Here is a 20,680-nt window from a genome sequence, read left to right as displayed (position 1 = left end):
CTGAATTCAGGAATTCTTCATGCGTTTAATTTTAATTTGTTATATTAAAAACAATCAAATGGTAAAAGAGTCTGATGTAAAGAGGGCTTATCCTGGGGTTTGCAAGTTTACCTTACACCAATATTTGAATCTGTTTGTTAGTTTGCTTAGGGAATAGAGTGTGTGTGTGTGTGTGTGTGTGTGTGTGTGTGTGTACTAGATACATAAATACATACTAGGTAGTACAATGTTGCAGTTCATCTATTTTTTTTAATCAACTTCTAACTTTTGAATTATTTTTTTTTAAGAGTATGGAGATGAAGCCTCCTTCTGGAGCAGATTGTACTGAGATCTGTGCTATTGGGAATCAGTGGAAACCACGACAGACTGTAAAAATATCAGAGAAAGTTGATCAGATCGAAAGAAAAGGAAGCTTTCTGAGAGAGAGGCAAAATTTCTCTTTGCAGGGTGAAAACTCTGTGTCAGCCACAAATAACTTTGAAAAAAAATTAAAACCCACCATTCCTGCAGAAAAGACACATTTAAAAACTGTCCGAGCCACCATGTTTGACCACAATGTCCAGAGGCAGAATGTTGCTGCTGGTCACCCTGTAGTTGATCCTACTCGAAAGCTGACTAATGAATTTGAAGGCAAATATGATGTTGTGACTTTACTAGGCCATAACAGAAGATCTGGGATGGAAAAAGAATTACAGGAGAAAACTAGTTCAAAGAGAGAGGATCACAGTCAGTCTGATGTATCAGGATATGTAGCAGATGCAGAAAAACGTGGAAAAACAATTTATCTAAATGAAGACAAGAAAATTTCTCATGCAGTTCCAGTGGAAAAATATTCTTCATGTGCGAAATGTGAAAAACCCACTCCTAAGCATGTAGAGGACTCTCTAATTTACCAACGAATAGAGCCAAGATATGAAATCCTTCAGACTTTTGGTAAAAGAGCACTTAGTGAAGCTATTACAGTAGTTCCTGAAGATAAGGCTGTGACACTCAGAACTAGAAAATCTTCTGTGAAAGAGAAGAGAGAACCTGATGGGAATGTCTTACATGCTGATGAGCTGTGCGGGCTAGATAATAAAACTGACCCATTGAAAGAAGGTAGTTTTATTTCAGAAACTAAAGACATGTTGGAAACTTCTACAAAAAAGTTTACTTTTAAGGAACCTAAAGATACCTTCAACAGCAAATGTACTTTCCATGAACAGATAACCGAGTACAATAAAAATCAGAGCGAACTGGTATTTATAACTGAGAAATCATCTTATGCTATAAACAAAAGTATGGATTTGGGGACAGCAAATGAAAAAATGACACAATTGCATCCTGAAATGCAAAAAGAAAAGAATGAAATCTCTTGCACAGATAAAACAGAGAGCTCTAACGTGACCAAATACTTTTCTGAGAGAGCTGGTATAAAATCAGTTAGGACAGATGGCTATGAATCCAGAGCTGTCTTGGGCCAAGATGTTGTTTCAGCCAGTGCCAATAAACATGGGAGTCAGATTTCAGTGCCTGGATATAGCCAATTGTATAAACCCTCCATGGACCAGCATCCTAGCACAGAAGTAATAACTGCTGATAAAGAGAAATCCAGAGTTTTTGGATTAAGGAAATATCCAGACTCAAATTGTGTAAGAAAAGATTTAGGCTTAGATGTTGCAGCCCTTGAAAATGAGAGATACAAACTCAGATTAGTAGAACCAGAAGAAAAAGTCAGAAGAACCAGTAGTAGTGTTTCTGACCTTAAAATTTCAGAAAGATGGCGAAGGAAGACCTTGCCTCAGGACTCTAGCAAGCTAGAAGAAGTTGGCCCATTAACTCAAGAAAGTATTAAAAGGCTGAGTAGAACAGATTCATTGCAATTTGATGAAGGTGCAATAATGAAAAAGAGTAAAAGAAGCAAAGATGGGATAGAATCAAAGGAGGTGAACCACACAGTTTCAGTCAGTCCTGATTATTTGAAGAAGCAAGTTTCTCCCTTTGAACCAAAGGCAACCTATTTTGCAGTTACATATCAGATTCCTGGTAAAAAAGAAAAAAGCTCTGTAAGTACTGTTAATGCAAATGAAAATAGCCAAATTACTACAGTAGTTGAAAGTGCACCAGTTAATCTGAACTCTGGTTCTTCCAGAAGGTCCAAGCCTACATCTCAGCAATCCTATAAAAATGTACCGAGTACACATTGTAAAGATAAGTCCCTAGAGGAATGTGTTAACAAGCATTGGGCTAAAGAGGAAGAACAAGATATTCTAAGTTTAAAAAAAATATATCCAGTGCTTGGAGAGGATGATAATAGGAGGTCTTGTGAGAGAGGGCTGGATCATGCTAAAGAGAAAATTATAGGTGTTGATTCTTTCCTCTTAAAACAGGGCCTGAAAAATACTATTCAAACTGATCTTAAAGGTAGTGGAGGAAAAGTCTCCTCATACCATGAGGCAAAATCCATGCAACACTTCAGGCATTCACACAACGACAGTGAACTATTTACACACAAGAAGTTTGGGGAAGACAGTCACGATGTGTTCAGAGTAAAGACTGAAGATAAGTATAGATCTAGAGTTCTTGATATTGATGCTCTTATGGCAGAATATAAAGAAGACTACATAAAGGCCAGTGACATTCAAGAAAAAAAGGATGACCAGTTCTCTGAAGATCACAGTACGTTTTATTGGGAGATGTCAAAGTACAAAAACAATGTGGCTGATAAAATTCCACACAACTATAACTGGAAAGATTGGAAGAACTTGGATCAATTTGCTAGTATCACTAAACAAGGTACCTGTGCAGAAGAACACCACAGGCCTGAGAAGTTAACGCTACATGAAAACAGCAAAGAAAAACTGGAGTCCGGTAGCCAAGAATGGAGTAAGCAAAAGTCCAAAGACAGAAAATTCAGTCCTCCCCATTGGGGAAAGCCTAGTTCACTTTCAGATAAACTTATAAATTCACCTGCTGACTTTGTTGGTACCAGAAAAAAGACATTTATTATTGATGAGGATCAAGGGAACAATTTAACATCTAGGCTCCAAAATGCAAAGTACATAAATAACAAGGTACAGCCTGCAAATACTATTAGTGTGGACCAAAAACTGGAAGTCAGTTTAGCTTCTAATTCCTCCCCTGATGGTGGTGGTAGTGGCGGTGGCTTATTACAGAAGAAATTGTTCACAAAACAGCAGTTCACAGAGATGTCTGTGGATGATGACTGGCACAAAAATATAATGAGGATCTCTGTAAATAAGAACAAAGAGAATGCAAACAAAAACTCACATGAGAGTGACTTTTCCAATACGAAGAGCAAAGCTGAGTGGAATGACTATATATCTGGTTTTGGAAATGCACTACCAGATTTAAAACGATCATACTCAGAAAAGAGCCGTCCTGCTAAAGCAAGAGGCAGCATGCCTCTGATGCAAGAAGCAAACGAAAGAAGGGACCAGCACCAATTGAGGCAAAGCTTCCCATTGGAAAATGAAGAAAACAGATTGAAAAAGAGAAGTGCATATCAACAAGAATCTTTCGCCCATGAAAATAAAAAGGTATTTACAAGGCAGTATTTGTCAGAGCACCTCTCATAACTGTGAAAGTGATGAAGATATTTTGTCATGATTGCTTTCAATCTTGCTGCTTAGAGCCGGATGCTTAGCTGGTGTAAATCAGCTTTGCTCCGTAGATATTGGTACTAGCGTAAGTGTATGCCAGGTGAGGATTTGGCTTTCTGATTCTTCTTTCTTTCTCTTTAATTTCAAAAATCATAGTATTACTCCTTACAGGGAATATCTCCTTTAAGAGCCAATACTGTAGTAGATATGTAGTATTCTTTAAAAAGTGGCAAATTACTTACTGACAATATTAAACTACAGCTTTCTTTTGATGTAGAAGTATTGTTTACAAATTGAATTCTTAATGCTGTAGGCACTATTTGTTAAATCTTTATAGTCACAGCTTTATAAGTCAATAAATGTAACATGTTTTGAATCGGCATCTCAACTGGGCTGGGGTTTTTGCTTCAGTGAAGGGGAAAACTTTTTGTATAGATGAGTTGGTACTTTCCCTCCCCCAATCTCCTTTCCAGCTACCGCTTTTGTGGTCTATTCTCTAAGTGCTGGCAGAGGGAAACCTACTAAGGGTTCTCCTAACAAAAAGGAATTAATGTGCATCACATGCCCAGGCAGGGGTGCTGGAACTAGGTGTGCTGGGAGTGCAGCAGCACCCGCTGGCTTGAAGTGGTTTTCATCATATACGGGGTTTACAGTTTTGTTCAATGGCTTTCAGCATCCCCACTATACAAATTGTTCCAATGTCACTGTGCCCATGGAAATGTTGCATAGAATAAAGTTTTTCTGCTTCAGTTAGCCTTCCTTGTTTTGTCTGCTTTGTGAACCAACTTTGAGCTTTCTATGTAGTTCTCATATTTGAAGTAAACAAACATTTTAAGTGGTATTTTTATGTACTCTTTTGAAACAGGACTCTGAAAAAGAATGGACCAAGCAGCATTCTGACAGATCAGGTGGGAAAGACTTGACTGTAGTACCTATCCAGAGAAGAAGCCATAGCTTTTATAAAGACCGAAGAGCACATAACTGGACGGTAGGCTATTATTTCTTTGCATATTCCACTCATCATCAGTTGTCTTTTTTTGTGACATTGAAATATCAACTACTCAGTGTATCAGGACTTCACAGCAGTAGGAGCAAATACACTTGTAACTTCCAGTGCAAAATTTTACATCAGGGTAATGTTGTTTTCCCCATGGGGTATCTTACTGCTTTCACATTTGTGTTAAATCATGCAATATATGTAAAGTGCATAATTAATTCCTTTCTAGATTTTAAAGGGACACTTTGCAACTTTTACACCAGTTTCTCATAAAACCTTGGATTATTTAAAAGTAAATGGATTTTTAAAATTTTTTCACCAGTTACTCTTTGTCCCTGTTTGCCTTTTATTTCTCAGCATGGACAATGAAAATCAGTTAAGTAACTTTCACTTTTGTTTGTAGCCCATTTTAATTTCACATTTTCAGTGATACAGTATTGGTTTTTAAACACCACAGTGATGTTTTTGTTCAAAACTGTTTTGTTGAAATTTTAAAAACAAAAGTTGTGGAAACATTTCTGTTCTTAGGTTTTTGAAACCTGTTTTTACAAAATTAATTTTTGGGTCATGTTGAAGTTGAGTGTCCATTTAAAATAAAACGTTGTTTGCATATAATGCTATGAATATAAAATTATTATAAAGTACATGTAATGTAACGTAAAGTATCCATGTTCATTTGTCAACCAACTCAAGAGCATGTTTTTAAGGACTACAATGATGGGAGGAGTTTGAAGTAAGAAAGAAAATGAAAAATTAGAATACAGCAAGAAGGAAGTACACAATGTAAAAATCCAGATGACTGCTAAATTTCTATTTCAATTTCTTCATAAATTATTTTTTTTACCAGTAAGTGACTCCTGCATTATTTTTAACATCATACAACAACTAGCCCTCTAAATAGCACTGACAATTTTATTTATTTATTTATTTTTAACAAACGTGCTTTTTCCAGAAGTTTGACACTTGACTATCTTTTTAAATTATAACTGGCTAAAAAAAGTTGAGATGTTCTGCCTAAGGACATAACTGTGCAGTGTTTTGTTTGGGAAATGAACTGTGTGGGTTCCCATGTGGTCAGATACATCTTGCACCTATTTTCCTTTCTTGAATCATTTTCTGCAACCCTGTTGTGGGGACTTATCTACTTGCAGAACTAAGTAAAATGCCAGTTGACATGCAAAAATGAGAAATTCTGGCTTGCTAAGGTGATAAAAATAGTTTTTAATTTTGAAATTCCCCTATGTGTACTTACTGTGAACTTTACTTTTTAATCATACCAGATGTTTAGAATTGTCCTTCATAGTTTCTTATTGTATATTAAGAATATGTTTTTACATCTTTACCTCCCTGATTCTTGATAAATTTAATTAAAAATGTCATGGAAGTTAAAAATACCCATGTTTAATAACTGGAACAAAAATAGATTGATTTTTAAAATGAGACACTTTTTTGAAAGCTGGATTAAGAAAATTACAAATGATATACATATGGGTACATGGTACTCAGATTCTCCATGTGGCTAGTATTTGATGTTCTCATTATTCCTGTTAAGCTTCCCAATGTACACCAGGCCACGCACTGCCTCTTAGTACAACAAATGCAGGATCCATCAAGAAGACTGTAAATCTATCTGATTCCACCATTTTAGGGAGCTTAACCCTCTAACTATTCTTGGTCCCTATTATGTTCTGCAAGATCATCATGCAACTCTTAATCTTTTTTTGTATGCAGTGTTGAAACCTTTTTTTATAAAATTTAACATCTGTTCAGTTTTTCCTTTGACTTTGGAAGTCCCTCCAGCTTCTAGCTTAGTTTCTACCTGATCCAAATGGAATTCCAGGTTATTTACATATGGGTGAAATTCACCCCATGCAGGTGGCCAGCTCAAGGCCGATATACTGTTCAAATCCTATTTAAGGCAATACCAGGATCTGAGAACTTCTGCAATAGGCTGTTACCTCTGGCTGAGGTACTGAAGTGGGTGGGTAAGATTCTGTGGCCTGCAGTGTGCAGGAAATCAAACTAGATAACTATAATGGTCCTTTCTGGCCTTAAAGTCTGTGAGTCCAAGTTTTCAATAGGCCTTGTGCTGGCCCTTTGCAGAGAGTTGAGTTTCATCCATATGATACCAGATTATAAAATTTTAAGCATAGGGTTGCAGTTGTGCTGTGAACGTTACCAAAATGTCAGTTTCAGAGAACAGTTCCTGAAAAAAGTTGGTGTGTCCTTGTCCCATTGCTCAATCAATTTTGTGTGTTTCTCCTAATGAAGATGGTTGTCCCTTACACCTTTGTGCTTGACATCTTTGTTAATCTTTGTCTTAGGCCTGGTCTACACTAGGCGTTTAAATCGGTTTTAGGAGCCTAAAACCGATTTAACGCCACAACCGTCCACACTAGGAGGCACCTTATATCGATTTTAATGGCTCTTTAAATCGGTTTCTGTACTCCTGCCCGACGAGAGGAGTAGCGCTAATATCGGTATTAACATATCGGAATAGGGTTAGTGTGGCCGCAATCGACGGTATTGGCCTCCGGGAGCTATCCCACAGTGCACCACTGACCGCTCTGGACAGCATTCTCAACTCGGATGCACTGGCCAGGTAAACAGGAAAAGCCCCGCGAACTTTTGAATATTTCCTGTTTGCCCAGCGTGGAGCTCCGATCAGCACGGGTGGCGATGCAGTCCGAAATCAAAATAAAAAAAAGAGCTCCCGCATGGACCATGCGGATGTGATCGCTGTAAGGGCAGGCAAATCCGTTCTATCCGTTCTATCAGCGCTCCGTTACAGAAGATGAAATTCAGAATCCTTTTTTAAAAATCTCCAGACAGACGCCATAGCAGGGACTCAGCGCACTGCAGCGTGACAAGCGTAACGGAAAGCCAAAGAATCAAATGGATGCGCATGGACTGGAGGACTGAAGCTATCCCACAGTTCCTGCAGCCTCCTAAAATTATTTGCATTCTTGGCTGAGCTCCAAATGCTTCTAGGGTCAAACACAGTGCCCGCGGGTCAGGGCATAGCTTGGCAATCTACTCAGCCACCCCCCACCCACCCCCAGAAGCGAAAGGTAAAACAATCCTCTGACTCTTTTACATGTCACCCTATCTTTACTGAATGCTGCAGATAGACGCGATAGTGCAGCACTCAACACCAACATCCTTGCTCCCCCCCCGTCATGGGCGGCTGATGGTACAAAATGATGGAAATCCATCCTCATCATCAGCATAAGCTGATCGTGCAAAAAGATGGAAATCCATCCTCATCATCAGCCTCAGCTGATGGTACAAAAGGACTGGTAACCATCCTCGTCATCAGCCTATTGGCCCTAATTTTTTCTGGTGGATGGATGGTGCAATCTGGCTGGTAACCATCCTCATCATAGCAACAGGGGGCTGAGCTCCATCAGCCCCCACCCTTCATGTGTAAAGAAAAGATTCAGTTGCCCCTGGACTAGCAGTGGGATGCTGGGCTTCTCTCCTACACACTGCTTAATGTCCTGTCTGGACTATCATAGCAGCTGGAGGCTGCCTTCCACTCATTTCTCACTAACAAGTCAGTGTGTCTTATTCCTGCATTCTTTATTAATTCATCACACAAGTGGGGGGACAATGCTACGGTAGCCAAGAAAGGCTGGGGAAGAACGGAATCAACAGGTGGGGTTGTTACAGGAGCACCCCCTGTGAATAGCATACAGATAATAATTTCTGCGGGCTCTGACACAGAGCAGGTGGTTCTCTAGCACACTTGCCTATATTAGGCAGCACTGATTCTATTTTTAGATACCAAAAAGGAGGGATTGACTCAGGGAGTCATTCCCAATTTTTGCTTTTGCGCCCCTGGCTGATCGGCCAGGGGCACTTATGACAGCAGCCAATGGTACAAAACGATGGAAGGTACAATATGGCTAGTAACCACTCTTGGCTTTTGCGCCCCTGGCTGATTGACCAGGGGCACTAGCAGCAAATGGTACAAAAGGACTGGTAGCCATGATCATCCTCAGTTCCAATTTATGGAAGGGTTTGGATGGTGCAATATGGCTAGTAACCATCTCTGCTGTCATGCAAAAGCAAAAGCATGCTTCTGTGTAGCGCTGCTGAATCGCCTGTGTGAGCGGCATCTAGTACACATACGGTGAGAGTCACAAACGGCAAAAAAAGCTCCATGATTGCCATGCTATGGCATCTGCCAGGGCAATCCAGGGGAAAAAGGCGCGAAATGCTTGTCTGCCGTTGCTTTCCCAGACGAAGGAGTGACTGATGACATTTACCCAGAACCACCCGCGACAATGATTTTTGCCCCATCAGGCACTGGGATCTCAACCCGGAAGTTCCAAGGGGCGGGGGAGGCTGCGGGAACTATGGGATAGCTAGGGAATAGCTACCCACAGTGCAACGCTCCAGAAATCGACGCTAGCCTCAGACCATGGACGCACACCACCGATTTAATGTGTTTAGTGTGGCCGCGCGCACTCGATTTTATAAAATCTGTTTTACAAAACCGGTTTATGCAAATTCGGAATAGTCCCGTAGTGTAGACGTACCCTTAATTAAGCTGATTCACCTTTTTCCTTGTTTTTAATGTGGTATTCTTGTCATGATAAGATCTGTTTTAAGGGTGAAATTCTTTCTGCTCCCCCCACCAAGCCAAAGTAAACAAGCTGTTTGTCAAGATCTAAGTGTCAGTTTTGGGGGTGAATCTCCTACTCATCTATCCTGCTCCCAGCACCACCACTTTAGGGGCAGGCCACAGGCTAAAGCACTTCTCTGTGCACACGATGTTGAAGGTGATCAGCTACTGAATTCAGATAACAGTGGATCCAGCATCCTTCCTTTGCTCATAAATTCAGTGCTGCTTTCTGTAGCCTACGTGCAGCTGGCACAGAAGCAACTACTGTGGCATGTAGGAGTAGCAGAGACTTGTGTTGGGATTGTTCAAGTATCTGATATCTTCTGAAATGTCTGGCTTTATGTGAGTCTCTCCAGGAGTGAGGTTTTTTACTATTCGGCTCCACCCAGAGAAGTGGTTTTAAGGTCACTTTGCAGCATTACATTCTTTCCAAGTGAGCAAAAGCAGCCTTTTGATACCAAGATTGCTCTTTAAATTTAGATTATAGAAGGTATAATAAAATGTAATTACTTAGTTTATGAACTGTGACCTTGTCTACATTTCTCTTTAATGAAAAGTTGCTCATTGCAATTGAAGAGGGGAAATTTCTTGGTTAGACACATTTTGCAATTTCAGATGTCTTGGATTTTCTGTTAATGAAAATCTTAGATTTTCAAACAGTTTACTTTTCTTGAACCATATGCTATTTCTTTTTCTTCTAAGAATGTGCTTTCGCTCTGAGAAATGACTCAGTAAACATGGTATAATGAGTTCATGTTTGTTCTCAATTCCATATTAAATGTGATTAGTTCACAAACTGATTTCTAATCACCAGCCCTGCAAACTCAACCTGTGATCTGAAAATGAAGCAGAGTTATTCCCTGCTTGTGCTTAATTGCCTATTAGTAAAGGTTGTGCAGGCCAAATTCCACCCTAAATGACACCTGCAAAATCCCAATGTCCTCAGTAGGCTTGCACAAGTGTAACCAATCAGAACTTAGTAAAGAATTCTGATACACAACAAGCGAAAGTCTACACAGTCTCTTATCTGTCTTGGGTCTTCAGGGCTAACAGAGTACAAACTGATTTTGGTATTGAAGTAAGGTATAACTCAACTCTCCAGAAGCTGATCTGTTGAGTAGAGGTTCTTTTTACATTTCAGAGTAGAACTCTGCTTTAAATAATCGTATTCAGAGAATTGTAAGGACAGACCACCACCACTTCTAAAATAGGCTCTGAAAATGTTTAGTTTAATTTTTTTTTTCTAGACTACTAGTTGTGTCAGGAGTCACAACCGACTTCAGAATGCTTCTCCATAGTCTTACAGGCCAAATCGAAAGTTCCTCTCTCAAGTAACCTCCCATTTACATCAGTAGGAGTTTGTCTGCTGGGCTGATAAGGACTTCTGGGGGCCAAATCCCCAGGATATGTGTTATCTGGAAATAGCATCGTAGGGTGTGTTTACCCTGCAGTTAGGCACCTTGGGGGGTGGGGGCCCAGGCCAGCTGATTGGGGCTCACGCTAAGCGGCTGTTTCACTGTGGTGTAGATGTTCGGGCTCAGGCTGGAGCCCAGACTCTTGGACTCTGTGAGGTGGGAGGGTCCCAGAGCTCTGGCTGAAGACTGAGCCCGAATGTCTACACCACAATTAAACAGCCCTTAAGCTTGGACCGGCTGGCACGGGTCAGCTGTGGGTTTTTAACTGCAGTGTTGGTATACCCAGAAGGATCCTGATTGCATTGTGAGGAAGGAGAAAGGTACACTTACTTGTTCACGTCCATCAGGATGGTACTTTACTTCTTCGAGTATCGGGGTGGCCGTGTTGGTCTGTATCCACAAAAACAACAAGGAGTCCGGTGGCACCTTAAAGACTAACAGATTTATTTGGGCATAAGCTTTCATGGGTAAAAAACCCATTTCTTCAGATGCATCCTGTTTGTGTTGTAAAAGGCAAGCACCACTACAAACACATTGCTGGTTTGAGATACTGAATTACTTATTCAGTATCTCAAACCAACAGTGTGTTCGTAGTGATGCTTGCCTTTTACAACACAAACCCAGAAGCCCTTGGAATCTTTTCCCCATACATCTCAAGTGTTCCACTATATTCTGATAAGAAAGGATTGGAAAAGTTTATAAATAAGAACCCCTTGCTTGCTTTTCTAAAAAAGATAATTGAATACAACACTGGAGCTTGAAAAATAGTCTTAATTATTGAACTGTTATAGAGTCCCCTTACTGTGAAAACATTTTGTTGAGTAACTGCAAATGATGTATTGAAAAATATATAAATAACTTTTAATTCATTAAGGCAATAGACACGTGCCTTTTTGAGAAAAAGAAAGTCTGTCTCATGACCCTGTCTTTCATAATCGCATGTTTGCGTACCTACACTTTGAGGTAAAGATGTGGGGAGATCCAGGCTTTCAAAGTTAGACCAAAGTTATACTTACACAGGTAAAACATGAACAAAAGCTGCTATCATTTGGTACTGTGAACCATACCTATCATCAGAAGATTAGAGCCCACTATTCATTGGTCCTGTTTGTATAGTACGCCCCCTTGTGGTGACTAAATGCATCACATCCATGCTAAGATCCTAGACTCTGCCTGTTGGTATGCATACTTCCACCTTTTCATGTTCTCTGTATGTATAAATATCCCCTGTCTGTGTGTTCCATTCTATGCATCCGAAGAAGTGAGCTGTAGCTCACGAAAGCTCATGCTTAAATAAATTTGTTAGTCTTTAAGGTGCCACAAGTACTCCTGTTTTTTTTGCGGATACAGACTAACACGGCTGCTACTCTGAAACCTAGTTTCTTTCTGTAATTACTGGCAATGCAATGCATAGCTATGGATCACAGAGATCCGGTTGACTTTTTTTGACCACTGAGACAACTAAAAATCATTATCTGGATTCTTTCATGTTGTATTTTTAGTGAAGAGAAAAAGCCAAACTAAATTACTTCTAATTATGTCTTTGAAAAGGAACTTTTTAATATGAATTCCAGAAAACTAGAAAATCAAGTCTTAAATATTACAATGCGAGTCTCAAACTGAACTTTATAGAATGGGCAAGGAAGCGTCTTCAGTAATTGCTTTAGGCACTGCTTTTGAGAAGGGGGTTGAGAGGATGGTAGCTGGTATCTTAAAATGATGAGAGGTGTGGAAGGGATGGTTAGGAGGAAAGTTTGCTAGGATTTTGGAAATATATATATTTAAACAAAAGCATAGGGCAAATTTTGGGCCTGCTAACCTTGGTAGCATCCTAATAGCCTTACCATTTAAACTCTTAACACATTTGTTTTTCGGCGTAATTGGGTGAAATATAATGGTCTATGTCAGACTAGATGGTGTATTGGTCTCTTTTGGCATTAAACTTTATGAATATATTGTACATGGGTTTCACGACATTCTGCTACTGCTGCTTGAACTTCAGGAGCTTTCACTTATCTATACTAATTCGACTTCTGGACCCTCCTGAAGTGAGAAACTGCGAAGCTTTTTTGTTGTACATTAGTTTTGTAATAGTTTTGAACTGCAATGAATAACATAAGCTCTCCAGGGTTTGTGTGTGAACCTTTTTCATCATGTCACCTCTGGCTCAAGTGCTGAGGAAATGCGTGTCTGCTAACTTTTTTGATAGTAACTTCTTTCTTGTTTTACTTAGCATTTCCATGTGTCTTTTCTCTCTGTGTTTTTTCAGATACTTCTCAAAACATTATGCAAGCTATAATTTTAATCTAAATCAGCTCTAGCTTCTACATCTGTAGTTAGAAAGCTATGGAACTTTTATTTGTTGATACATACATATAATATAAAATTATTTTGTTAAAGATGTTGCTGGTTACTTTTGTCTTAATTGTTTTTTTGATTTTTTACTAGAATATATTGCTCAAATAAAGGGTGACTCTGAAGCAAAGTAATCTAATTTATGGTTCCTGTTCTCATTTGTAGTGTAAGAGGAGTAGTTTGTCTGTATTTAGAGTTTAATTTCAGCTTTGCATATAACAATCATTGGCAAAACAGTTAGTTGTAATCAGTGTAAGTTTCGTATCTGCCTACAAAATAAGGAAAGTGATTCATGCAGGAAATTATTACTATTTAAAAAAGATTTTGTTTGTTAGAACTTCCATACTATTAAAAATAGGGAATTACAGCAATGGTTGGCCTGCACAACCTTCTACTGTTTTAATTCAGAAACTCCAGAGCAGAGTGTTTGTATCACTTTCGATTATCTGTATGGATCTCTAACTCTGTTTTCTAGCATGACATCCTCTTCTGAGCAAGGGTCAACTGTAAACAGCACCAATTTACTACAGTGAGAGTGGCTTAGCTTGCAGAAAATTCCGTTTCTGGTGAGATGTATATGTTGTATTATAGGGATTCCTCCAAGTTGCTTTATTTCTGGTAATTTAGTGTGTACTGTGCATAAACTACTGTACAAGGATTGAGAGATGCAACAAAGCAAAATGTTTCCTTATAACACTTGTACAGAAGGGTACTCTGAACCTTTCTGTTTTCACATTCTTTTGATGTCAGTATAGGTTTGTGATCCTATACCTTGCCGTAGAGCAACTTGTTATTTTTGGGAAACAACTGTTACATACACAATCAGATCTTAAAAACAACCACTTACTGCAGTTTTCTTAGCACTAAAACTCCCATCTGTATTCTAACATAGCATGTTTTTTTCTTCCTTTTCCTCTTGAATCTATCTTGCAATTGGTAAATACAGACCAAATAATTTATTATATTGGAACAAATTAAATAATTTTAGGATTAAGAAAATTTCTACTAAGGGGATAAGCGAAAGGCTCTAATTTAAGCAGATAAACAGTTTCCCGTCTGTATTTCATTAGCCACTTCCCCCACCCTGTTTTAAAGATTAATTCTTAATTAACTTAGATTTTATACATAGATTTCTTAAATCTTGCATTTGACGCTGTGGCGTACGTGACAGTATCTAGAGGCTTAAAATAAGTTTTATATATTGTGGATATTAGATATTTGCTTACGATTTAGGTTCTTTTTGCTGCTTCATTCTTAGCAAAAACTAGGATTTTTGGATTATAGAATTGGCTGCAAATCTATCAGTCTCCATTGGCAAGTGCCTTATCACAAACACCCAGGCTATATAGCATAGCTTCAAGTTTTAAAGTGCATTTGGGCCTTCCTTTTTTAGACTTTGCATGTAAAGTGAAGGACTTTGAGTCCTGAATCCCCTCTGCTTGCTTATATGTAAAGTGGATTTAATGATGCTTGCTCATCTTACAGCGAGGTAGTAAGGTTTAGAGTTTATTAAGCAATTTGAGATCTTCTGAAAGATATGCTATAACTGCGGAGTATTATGATAAACCATTTGAATGTTACACAGGCTTCAACTGTAAGATGTTTTCTCAAGTGATGGAAGTCATTATTTGTCTGATTTTTAACAATCAGGGTCTGTGGCCTAATTAGTAATCTGTACAACCTGGTTCTAATGGATCTAGAAGTCTTTATGTATTTCAGACCAAAAAGAGTAATTTCTGTTTCACTTAGGAGTGAACAGCCTAGTAGCCACCTCTGGTGACTGAGCAGCTTCTGATCAAACCACTAGTTACACAGTGTGCTTGTGAAAACAGAAGCAGGCTCTGGGTGGAGTCTAGAGTGGTAGTGAGTCTGGCCATATGTAGTCATTCTTTGAATTCTTGTTATATTTTTATTATCTAATTGATAGTTGCTTTTACAGTCCCTTGCCAATAAAACTGATGTCCAAAGTAAAATGATTAAAGAAATCACTTACTTGAGACTATAATATATAGGTAGGGATGGGTCAGCTAGTTTAAAAAAGTCATGAACTGACCTGATTCAGTTCTGAATCTAGTAGTTTTGGGGAATGTACTTTGGGGAAGAGGGTATACATTTTGGAAATGGAACAGATGCCCTCATAGTTCAAGTTGTCATGGATATCGCTTCCAGTTCTAGTCCTAGCCACTAAAGTTCTCTCCTGTGTCCCCACTAGGGGAGCCACTTCTCCCTCCCTTTATTGTACCAGGTGTTTAACTTCAGATCTCTAGTCTCTCTTGACTGCCATTTTTCTCTCCCAGAGTGCTTGGGACCAAATGCATTTTGGATGCAGCAAGCGCGACACCTTGGGCTAAAAGAGCAGTTTGCATCAGTCTTGCAAAATCAGAACAATTTACCAGCTCTGCCACAAAAATGCCCTTGTTTGTTCTTATGATGATGATAATGAAAAAACTGGTGATATTTTACTAACCCATCCAAAAATCAAAATGTCTCAAGCAAATAAGTGAGTAGACATTTGCCAGGCTGTCTAATACCACTCTGTGATCCCTCTACTCCACCTAGGGTGACCAGACAGGGGGTGGGAGATAATAGGAGCCTATATAAGAAAAAGACCCAAAAATCAGAACTGTCCCTATAAAATCAGGACATCTGGCCACCCTAACGCCACCTCTCTGGATAATGAAGGAGCATCAGTAACTCTGTTTGAAGAGGGCTTTGAAGGAAGTGTAAAGTGGAGCTGGGGGTAGGCTCCTGTCGACTGGTTCCTCTCCCTACTTTAAAAAAGGGCATAAGACAGATGTATGTAGAAAATTGTTGGGAATTAATTGCTCCTGCTCTAGCTGTTCTCTGACTTCTCAGTTTAGTGGGGAGAAATGTGCTTACCATTTACTCTTGCATTTCTAGAACTAGTGACTGAAAATGCTGATTGGACACTAGAAGTTATTAATCTTTTTTTCCTTTTTTGGTAGCACTGGCTTACTGATGCTGGCAGTGATCCAGCAGTATGTAAAAAGATACATTGTGGAATCTGAGTGCCCATTTTCTCACTCAAAGGGGCATTTTTTATATTAAAACCATGGTCTTCTCTTACCTGCATCTCATACTGCACAGGGAAAATAAGGTCAGTTAGCAATCCAAACCACTACTGTGGCATTAATAGCATTGTATAACCTGAGCCTCTTAAACAGCATACTTTTAGTTTTTTCTCCTCAAATAAAGTTTTTATTCTTGTGAGGAGCAATCCAAACTACTGTTACTAATTCTAGGCTAAGGCTTGTGCTGCGAGTTAACTATATCAGAAAAGTTTGAGCAGTTAGATGCTAATAACAAGTGGTGAGTCATCTGACTTCAATAGCTCAGCTGCTGCTTAAAAGTAGATACTACGCTTGTTAAAGGCACAGTGCTCCATACGGTACTTTATATCCTGTTAAGCGGACCTTGTAAATTATTCAGGTTGCCTTTAATGTGTTTGGTCTGCTTTTAAGTTCTATTGGAGGAAGGGAAGCCTCACTCTCAGAGAAAACAGAAACCAACAAAGATGGTGTTGCAGTAACTATGTGCTTTGAAAGAATGGAGTACTATTACTGTCCAAGTTTGTTAAAGTCACTTCGGTATCTGTGGGTGAGTGGATTCTTTAGTTTAAATATTTGGTGCTTAGTTTGACATTTTAATTTAATTTCCAAAAACTTCCCCTACAAATACTAAACTGTAGAGAACAGTTACTTTTCAGATAGTCTGGAAAGTAACATTTCATGTTCTGGGAGAGATCTCTGTTTATTTTATTTGAAAATTTGGTTTCTTAATTGGAAATTAAAGGATAAAATAAGACATTATATGCACTTTTAATGATTCAGCAAATGCTTTAGTAACTGGAATTTACCACTTGTTTATGTCTAATATTGAAACTATCAATGAACATAGTTTTGCTAATTGAATATTCATAAACATTCCTCCCTGCTTACTTAAAAGCTATCCCTAAACGCCTAAAAATATTGCTTTCAAAAACATTTTCTAGCTGCCAAGCATGGCTACTGCCCAATATTTAAACATTATGGTGCGGCCAGTGCTGCTGGGTGTAGAATTGCACTTGACCATTGTATTTTAACAGGTTTCTTCCCTGTGAAGTCATTAAGGCCTAAATTCACTTTCTTGCTCTCATTAAACACCTATTCAATAAAATTTTAATAGGCTGTTTTTACTGTGGTATTCTACTTGCCTTAAATGGCTGCTTTTGCTCTTTGATTCTAACTGTTAATTGTTTTACCCTTTTACAAGTTTGACAGTATTTGAATAAAAGGAGTTAATTATTGAGATAAGCCTGTTACTCAATTTCAAAGGAATGCAAATTCTAAAATAACATTGAGGCTTTTTTTAACTTATACCAATATATTATCAAACAGAATGGTATGTTTAATCGAAGTTAGTCCCTTAAAGCATCACTTTTTTCATTTGTTTTTATAGATTAGTATACATGGCACTGTCTTCATTAACCTAATGATGTTTTCAGCTGTAGGATCTAAATATGTTAATAAAGATGCTGATCTGTTAAACTGCTGAATGTTTGTTGCTTATTGAGTTAAACTTTGTTTAGAAATAGGCAGCAGAGAATTTGCTTCCCTCATTTAAGGTGTAATTCAACAATTCCTTAGATATATGCCGAGTAGTAGTTGCCCACATGAGTAGCTGAGTGGGGACTACCTTTTGTAAGAAAATGCTTTGCAACTGAATAAGGAAGTAAGGATGGCAAAAGTGGGCCTTTTCTGTGTGAAGCACTAATTGCAAGCTTGTTTCTGATAGGCATTGCTACACAATACAGCATGCAGACCTTCAAATATTTCTTTGTGGGGGAGAGCTTTCATAACATGTAACCTTAGTTTGCAGTAAACCAGACCTCCATTGTATTTTCAGGGTATGTCTGTGTTACCATAGATATCATGCATTATTTGTTATATATATTTTGATAGTTTATTACATTATACTCTATTAAGAACAGATATTTGATTTCTTTAAGCAAGTTTAATGTAATGTATTTTAGGCTGATGTTTTATCAGAAAGGTCTTCCTCCTGTGTAGTTTATTACACACATTAATCATACAACTCTCTACACCTATTTAATTTCTACAGAGTTACACTTTTGTTTTTGATTATTACTAAACATCTAATGCAGATCATGATAATTTCTCAACGTTCTTCTGCTGATGTTACAGGTGAAGGCTACTAAAGAGATAATGTGTCAGTTCTCTTTGTATATAATCAAGAGTAACTGGAGATGTCTGAATTAGTTGTCAAGCTTTGTATAGAGTTAGTTAATCCATTTTAGGGAACTGATATAACTTATTCATTAGGTGACCTACTTTAAGAAGTCATTACTTTTATTTTTGTAATCCTTGTATAACCACATTTTTTAAAAGGTACAATCTAAGAGTTACTTGCAGTTTCTCCCAGTGCGTGTGTGTATTTGGTGTAATTACTTCTGGTTAGTGGCAGAATCATCATAACTGAGTGTTCTAGGGAAGTAACAATTGTGAAATTCAGTGGTTCTAATCACTGCTTCCCCTCGCTTTTGCCATCTAATAGGAAGTTTAATTCTTAGTTATTGTTTTGGTGATGCGTGGGAAAGCTGTCAGGAATGCATTTTACATTTTTCCTGAATGTAGCAAGTTCCAGGGTCACTTGGAGTACTTGGAGGAACGATTGGTGGGCCAGCCATCAAGGAATTGTTTCCAAATACACTCATGAATGTAGTAAGGCTGACAAATCTAGGTTCCTGAGAAACATAGCTGATGTGGGAGGTGGTGATCCAAAAGAGAAACATTCTCTTAAGTACAGTAAAGCCTGCTTAAGAGACCACCTCTGAAGAGAGACCACCTGTCATGAGTGACTATTTGCAGAGGCCATGGAATACCACTGCTCTCTGGTATGCAAACCTTTGAAGAGAAGAGCACCTCTGACAAGTGACTATTTTTCTAACTCCCATGAGTGTTTGCTCTTGGCAGGTTTCACTATATCTTAGTCCAGATCCATGCAGAGTGTTGGAGATTAGAACATGAAGTTGAGTAGGCACTCAACAGGGGACCAGTGTAGTGAGTCGAGCATGAGCTCTTGACCTGTATAGCTTAGGCATCGTCTATACTACACACTTATGTTGGTATAACTACATCACTCGGGGGTGGATTGTCTATATTTAAACTAACGTTTACAAACTAATATTGCAAAATTGAGCATCTTGTTAAACGAAATGAATTACATAATACTTGGGGGGGGGGGCGAGGGGTGAAGTATAACCCAAAGTGTGTTCTGACCACTGGACCTTACAGTAATTTTCTTTTTTAAACCTTTATGTTAAGGTTTCTTCTTCAGATGGTCCCAAAGGGAGAGTCAGCTGGTTAAGGTGCATGCTTACACTACATGTTACAATGACAGCATCTTGATATGTTAAAAGAAATAAAACTACCGAAGAGTCATTGTTCTTGAACCATAATATAGAAAAGTGCAACCCTTGTAAAATGCCATCTATAATAGCTACGGTTACAGAGATTGCAGATATTACTACTACTGGTATGTGTTATAAAGACTGACTAAGCTGCTTTTTCATTATAGGAGGTCCAATCCTATAAAATAAACTTAGTTCTGTCACCTACATCCCTACATGTCTGTTCTCCACGCTGCTGATCTACATGTATCTATCTCTCTCCTACCTGTCTTTTCTTTCACGTCACCCTGTCTCTTCACTTGATTGGGAAACCATTTTATCCATGCTTTAAGAAAATATCAGCTCAGCTCTATGGCAAATTCATGACTTAGCAACAGCCGTGGTATACGTATCCATAATGAGCCTCCCAAAGCGTGCAATTCATCCCTTCCCCCACTAAATTAGAAGAGAAGGCTTCTCATTCCCGTAGGGGTGTCTTTTTTTTGTGTACATATTTACTGGCCCGACTTTGTACATGTTCCGATATTTAGATCACACTTCAAAATTAAGGTGTTCATTTGGGCTGCCTACTGAATTTGTGGATCATTCTCCCTGTATTTGTGGCTGGTACAGTATAGAGCATATTGCATCTGCTTAAACCTAACCTGGGATTCTCCTACAAGAGAGACAGTATCTCTCCCTATGCACAGCTGCTACACTTGGGAGCAGAAGTCTTCATCTGGAGCTTTTTTGGTACATAAAAGGGAGTTGTTGGCAGAGTGTTCTCTGAGAGCCCCTTGACTTTGGAATTCACTCTCTTGTCCCTGTCCCCAACTTGTCCAGAATAGTATGAATTTGTTGACCTTCTGGGCACACTGCCTACCCCATCTCTTTAAAAAGCTGGTTTTTTTGGGGGTGGGGGGGAGGCGGTATTGTAAGAAACTTAAGGGCGGGGGAGATTTATTCTGCATTTTTTTCTTGCTGGCTTATGGTTTCCTGTGTGTGTGGTTTTATTATTGTTAGCTGTACTTTTGATGGCAGGGTAACTGAAGAGATAGGAGACTCACGTTTAAGTCTAATATAAAATCATCAATATCCATATAGCAAGGGAGTATCACTGGCATTAGTAAGACAGTAGTGCCAACAGAGGTAAGCTTCCCCTCACATAAATATGATTAAATGAAGCACTGTCATGCAAACTCAATTTTAGGAGCTGTTTAATGGCAGCTGACTTTAATTTGTGTAAAATCTCTCTTCCAGCACTTAGCTAGT

The 20,680-nt window shown here is 38.7% G+C and overlaps 1 protein-coding gene across 2 annotated transcripts in view; it reads left to right on the top strand.

The window, feature by feature from the left end:
• Positions 1–20,680, top strand: part of KIAA1671 (KIAA1671 ortholog) — a 123,343-nt gene that overhangs the window by 5,211 nt on the left and 97,452 nt on the right. Inside the window, exons 3-4 of one of the 2 annotated variants that reach the window (XM_044989852.1) lie at positions 288–3,539; positions 4,468–4,590. In XM_044989852.1, the coding sequence (XP_044845787.1) occupies positions 288–3,539; positions 4,468–4,590 (3,375 nt within the window). Of the gene's footprint in view, positions 1–287; positions 3,540–4,467; positions 4,591–16,525; positions 16,618–20,680 lie in introns of those variants that run through there. The other variant, XM_044989850.1, reaches the window with a different exon arrangement.

The sequence above is a fragment of the Mauremys mutica genome, chromosome 16 (assembly GCF_020497125.1).
Source record: "Mauremys mutica isolate MM-2020 ecotype Southern chromosome 16, ASM2049712v1, whole genome shotgun sequence".
Taxonomy (NCBI): domain Eukaryota; kingdom Metazoa; phylum Chordata; order Testudines; family Geoemydidae; genus Mauremys; species Mauremys mutica.
The sequence above is the reverse complement of the archived record's forward strand: the minus strand, read 5'-3'. Positions and strand labels throughout refer to the sequence as shown.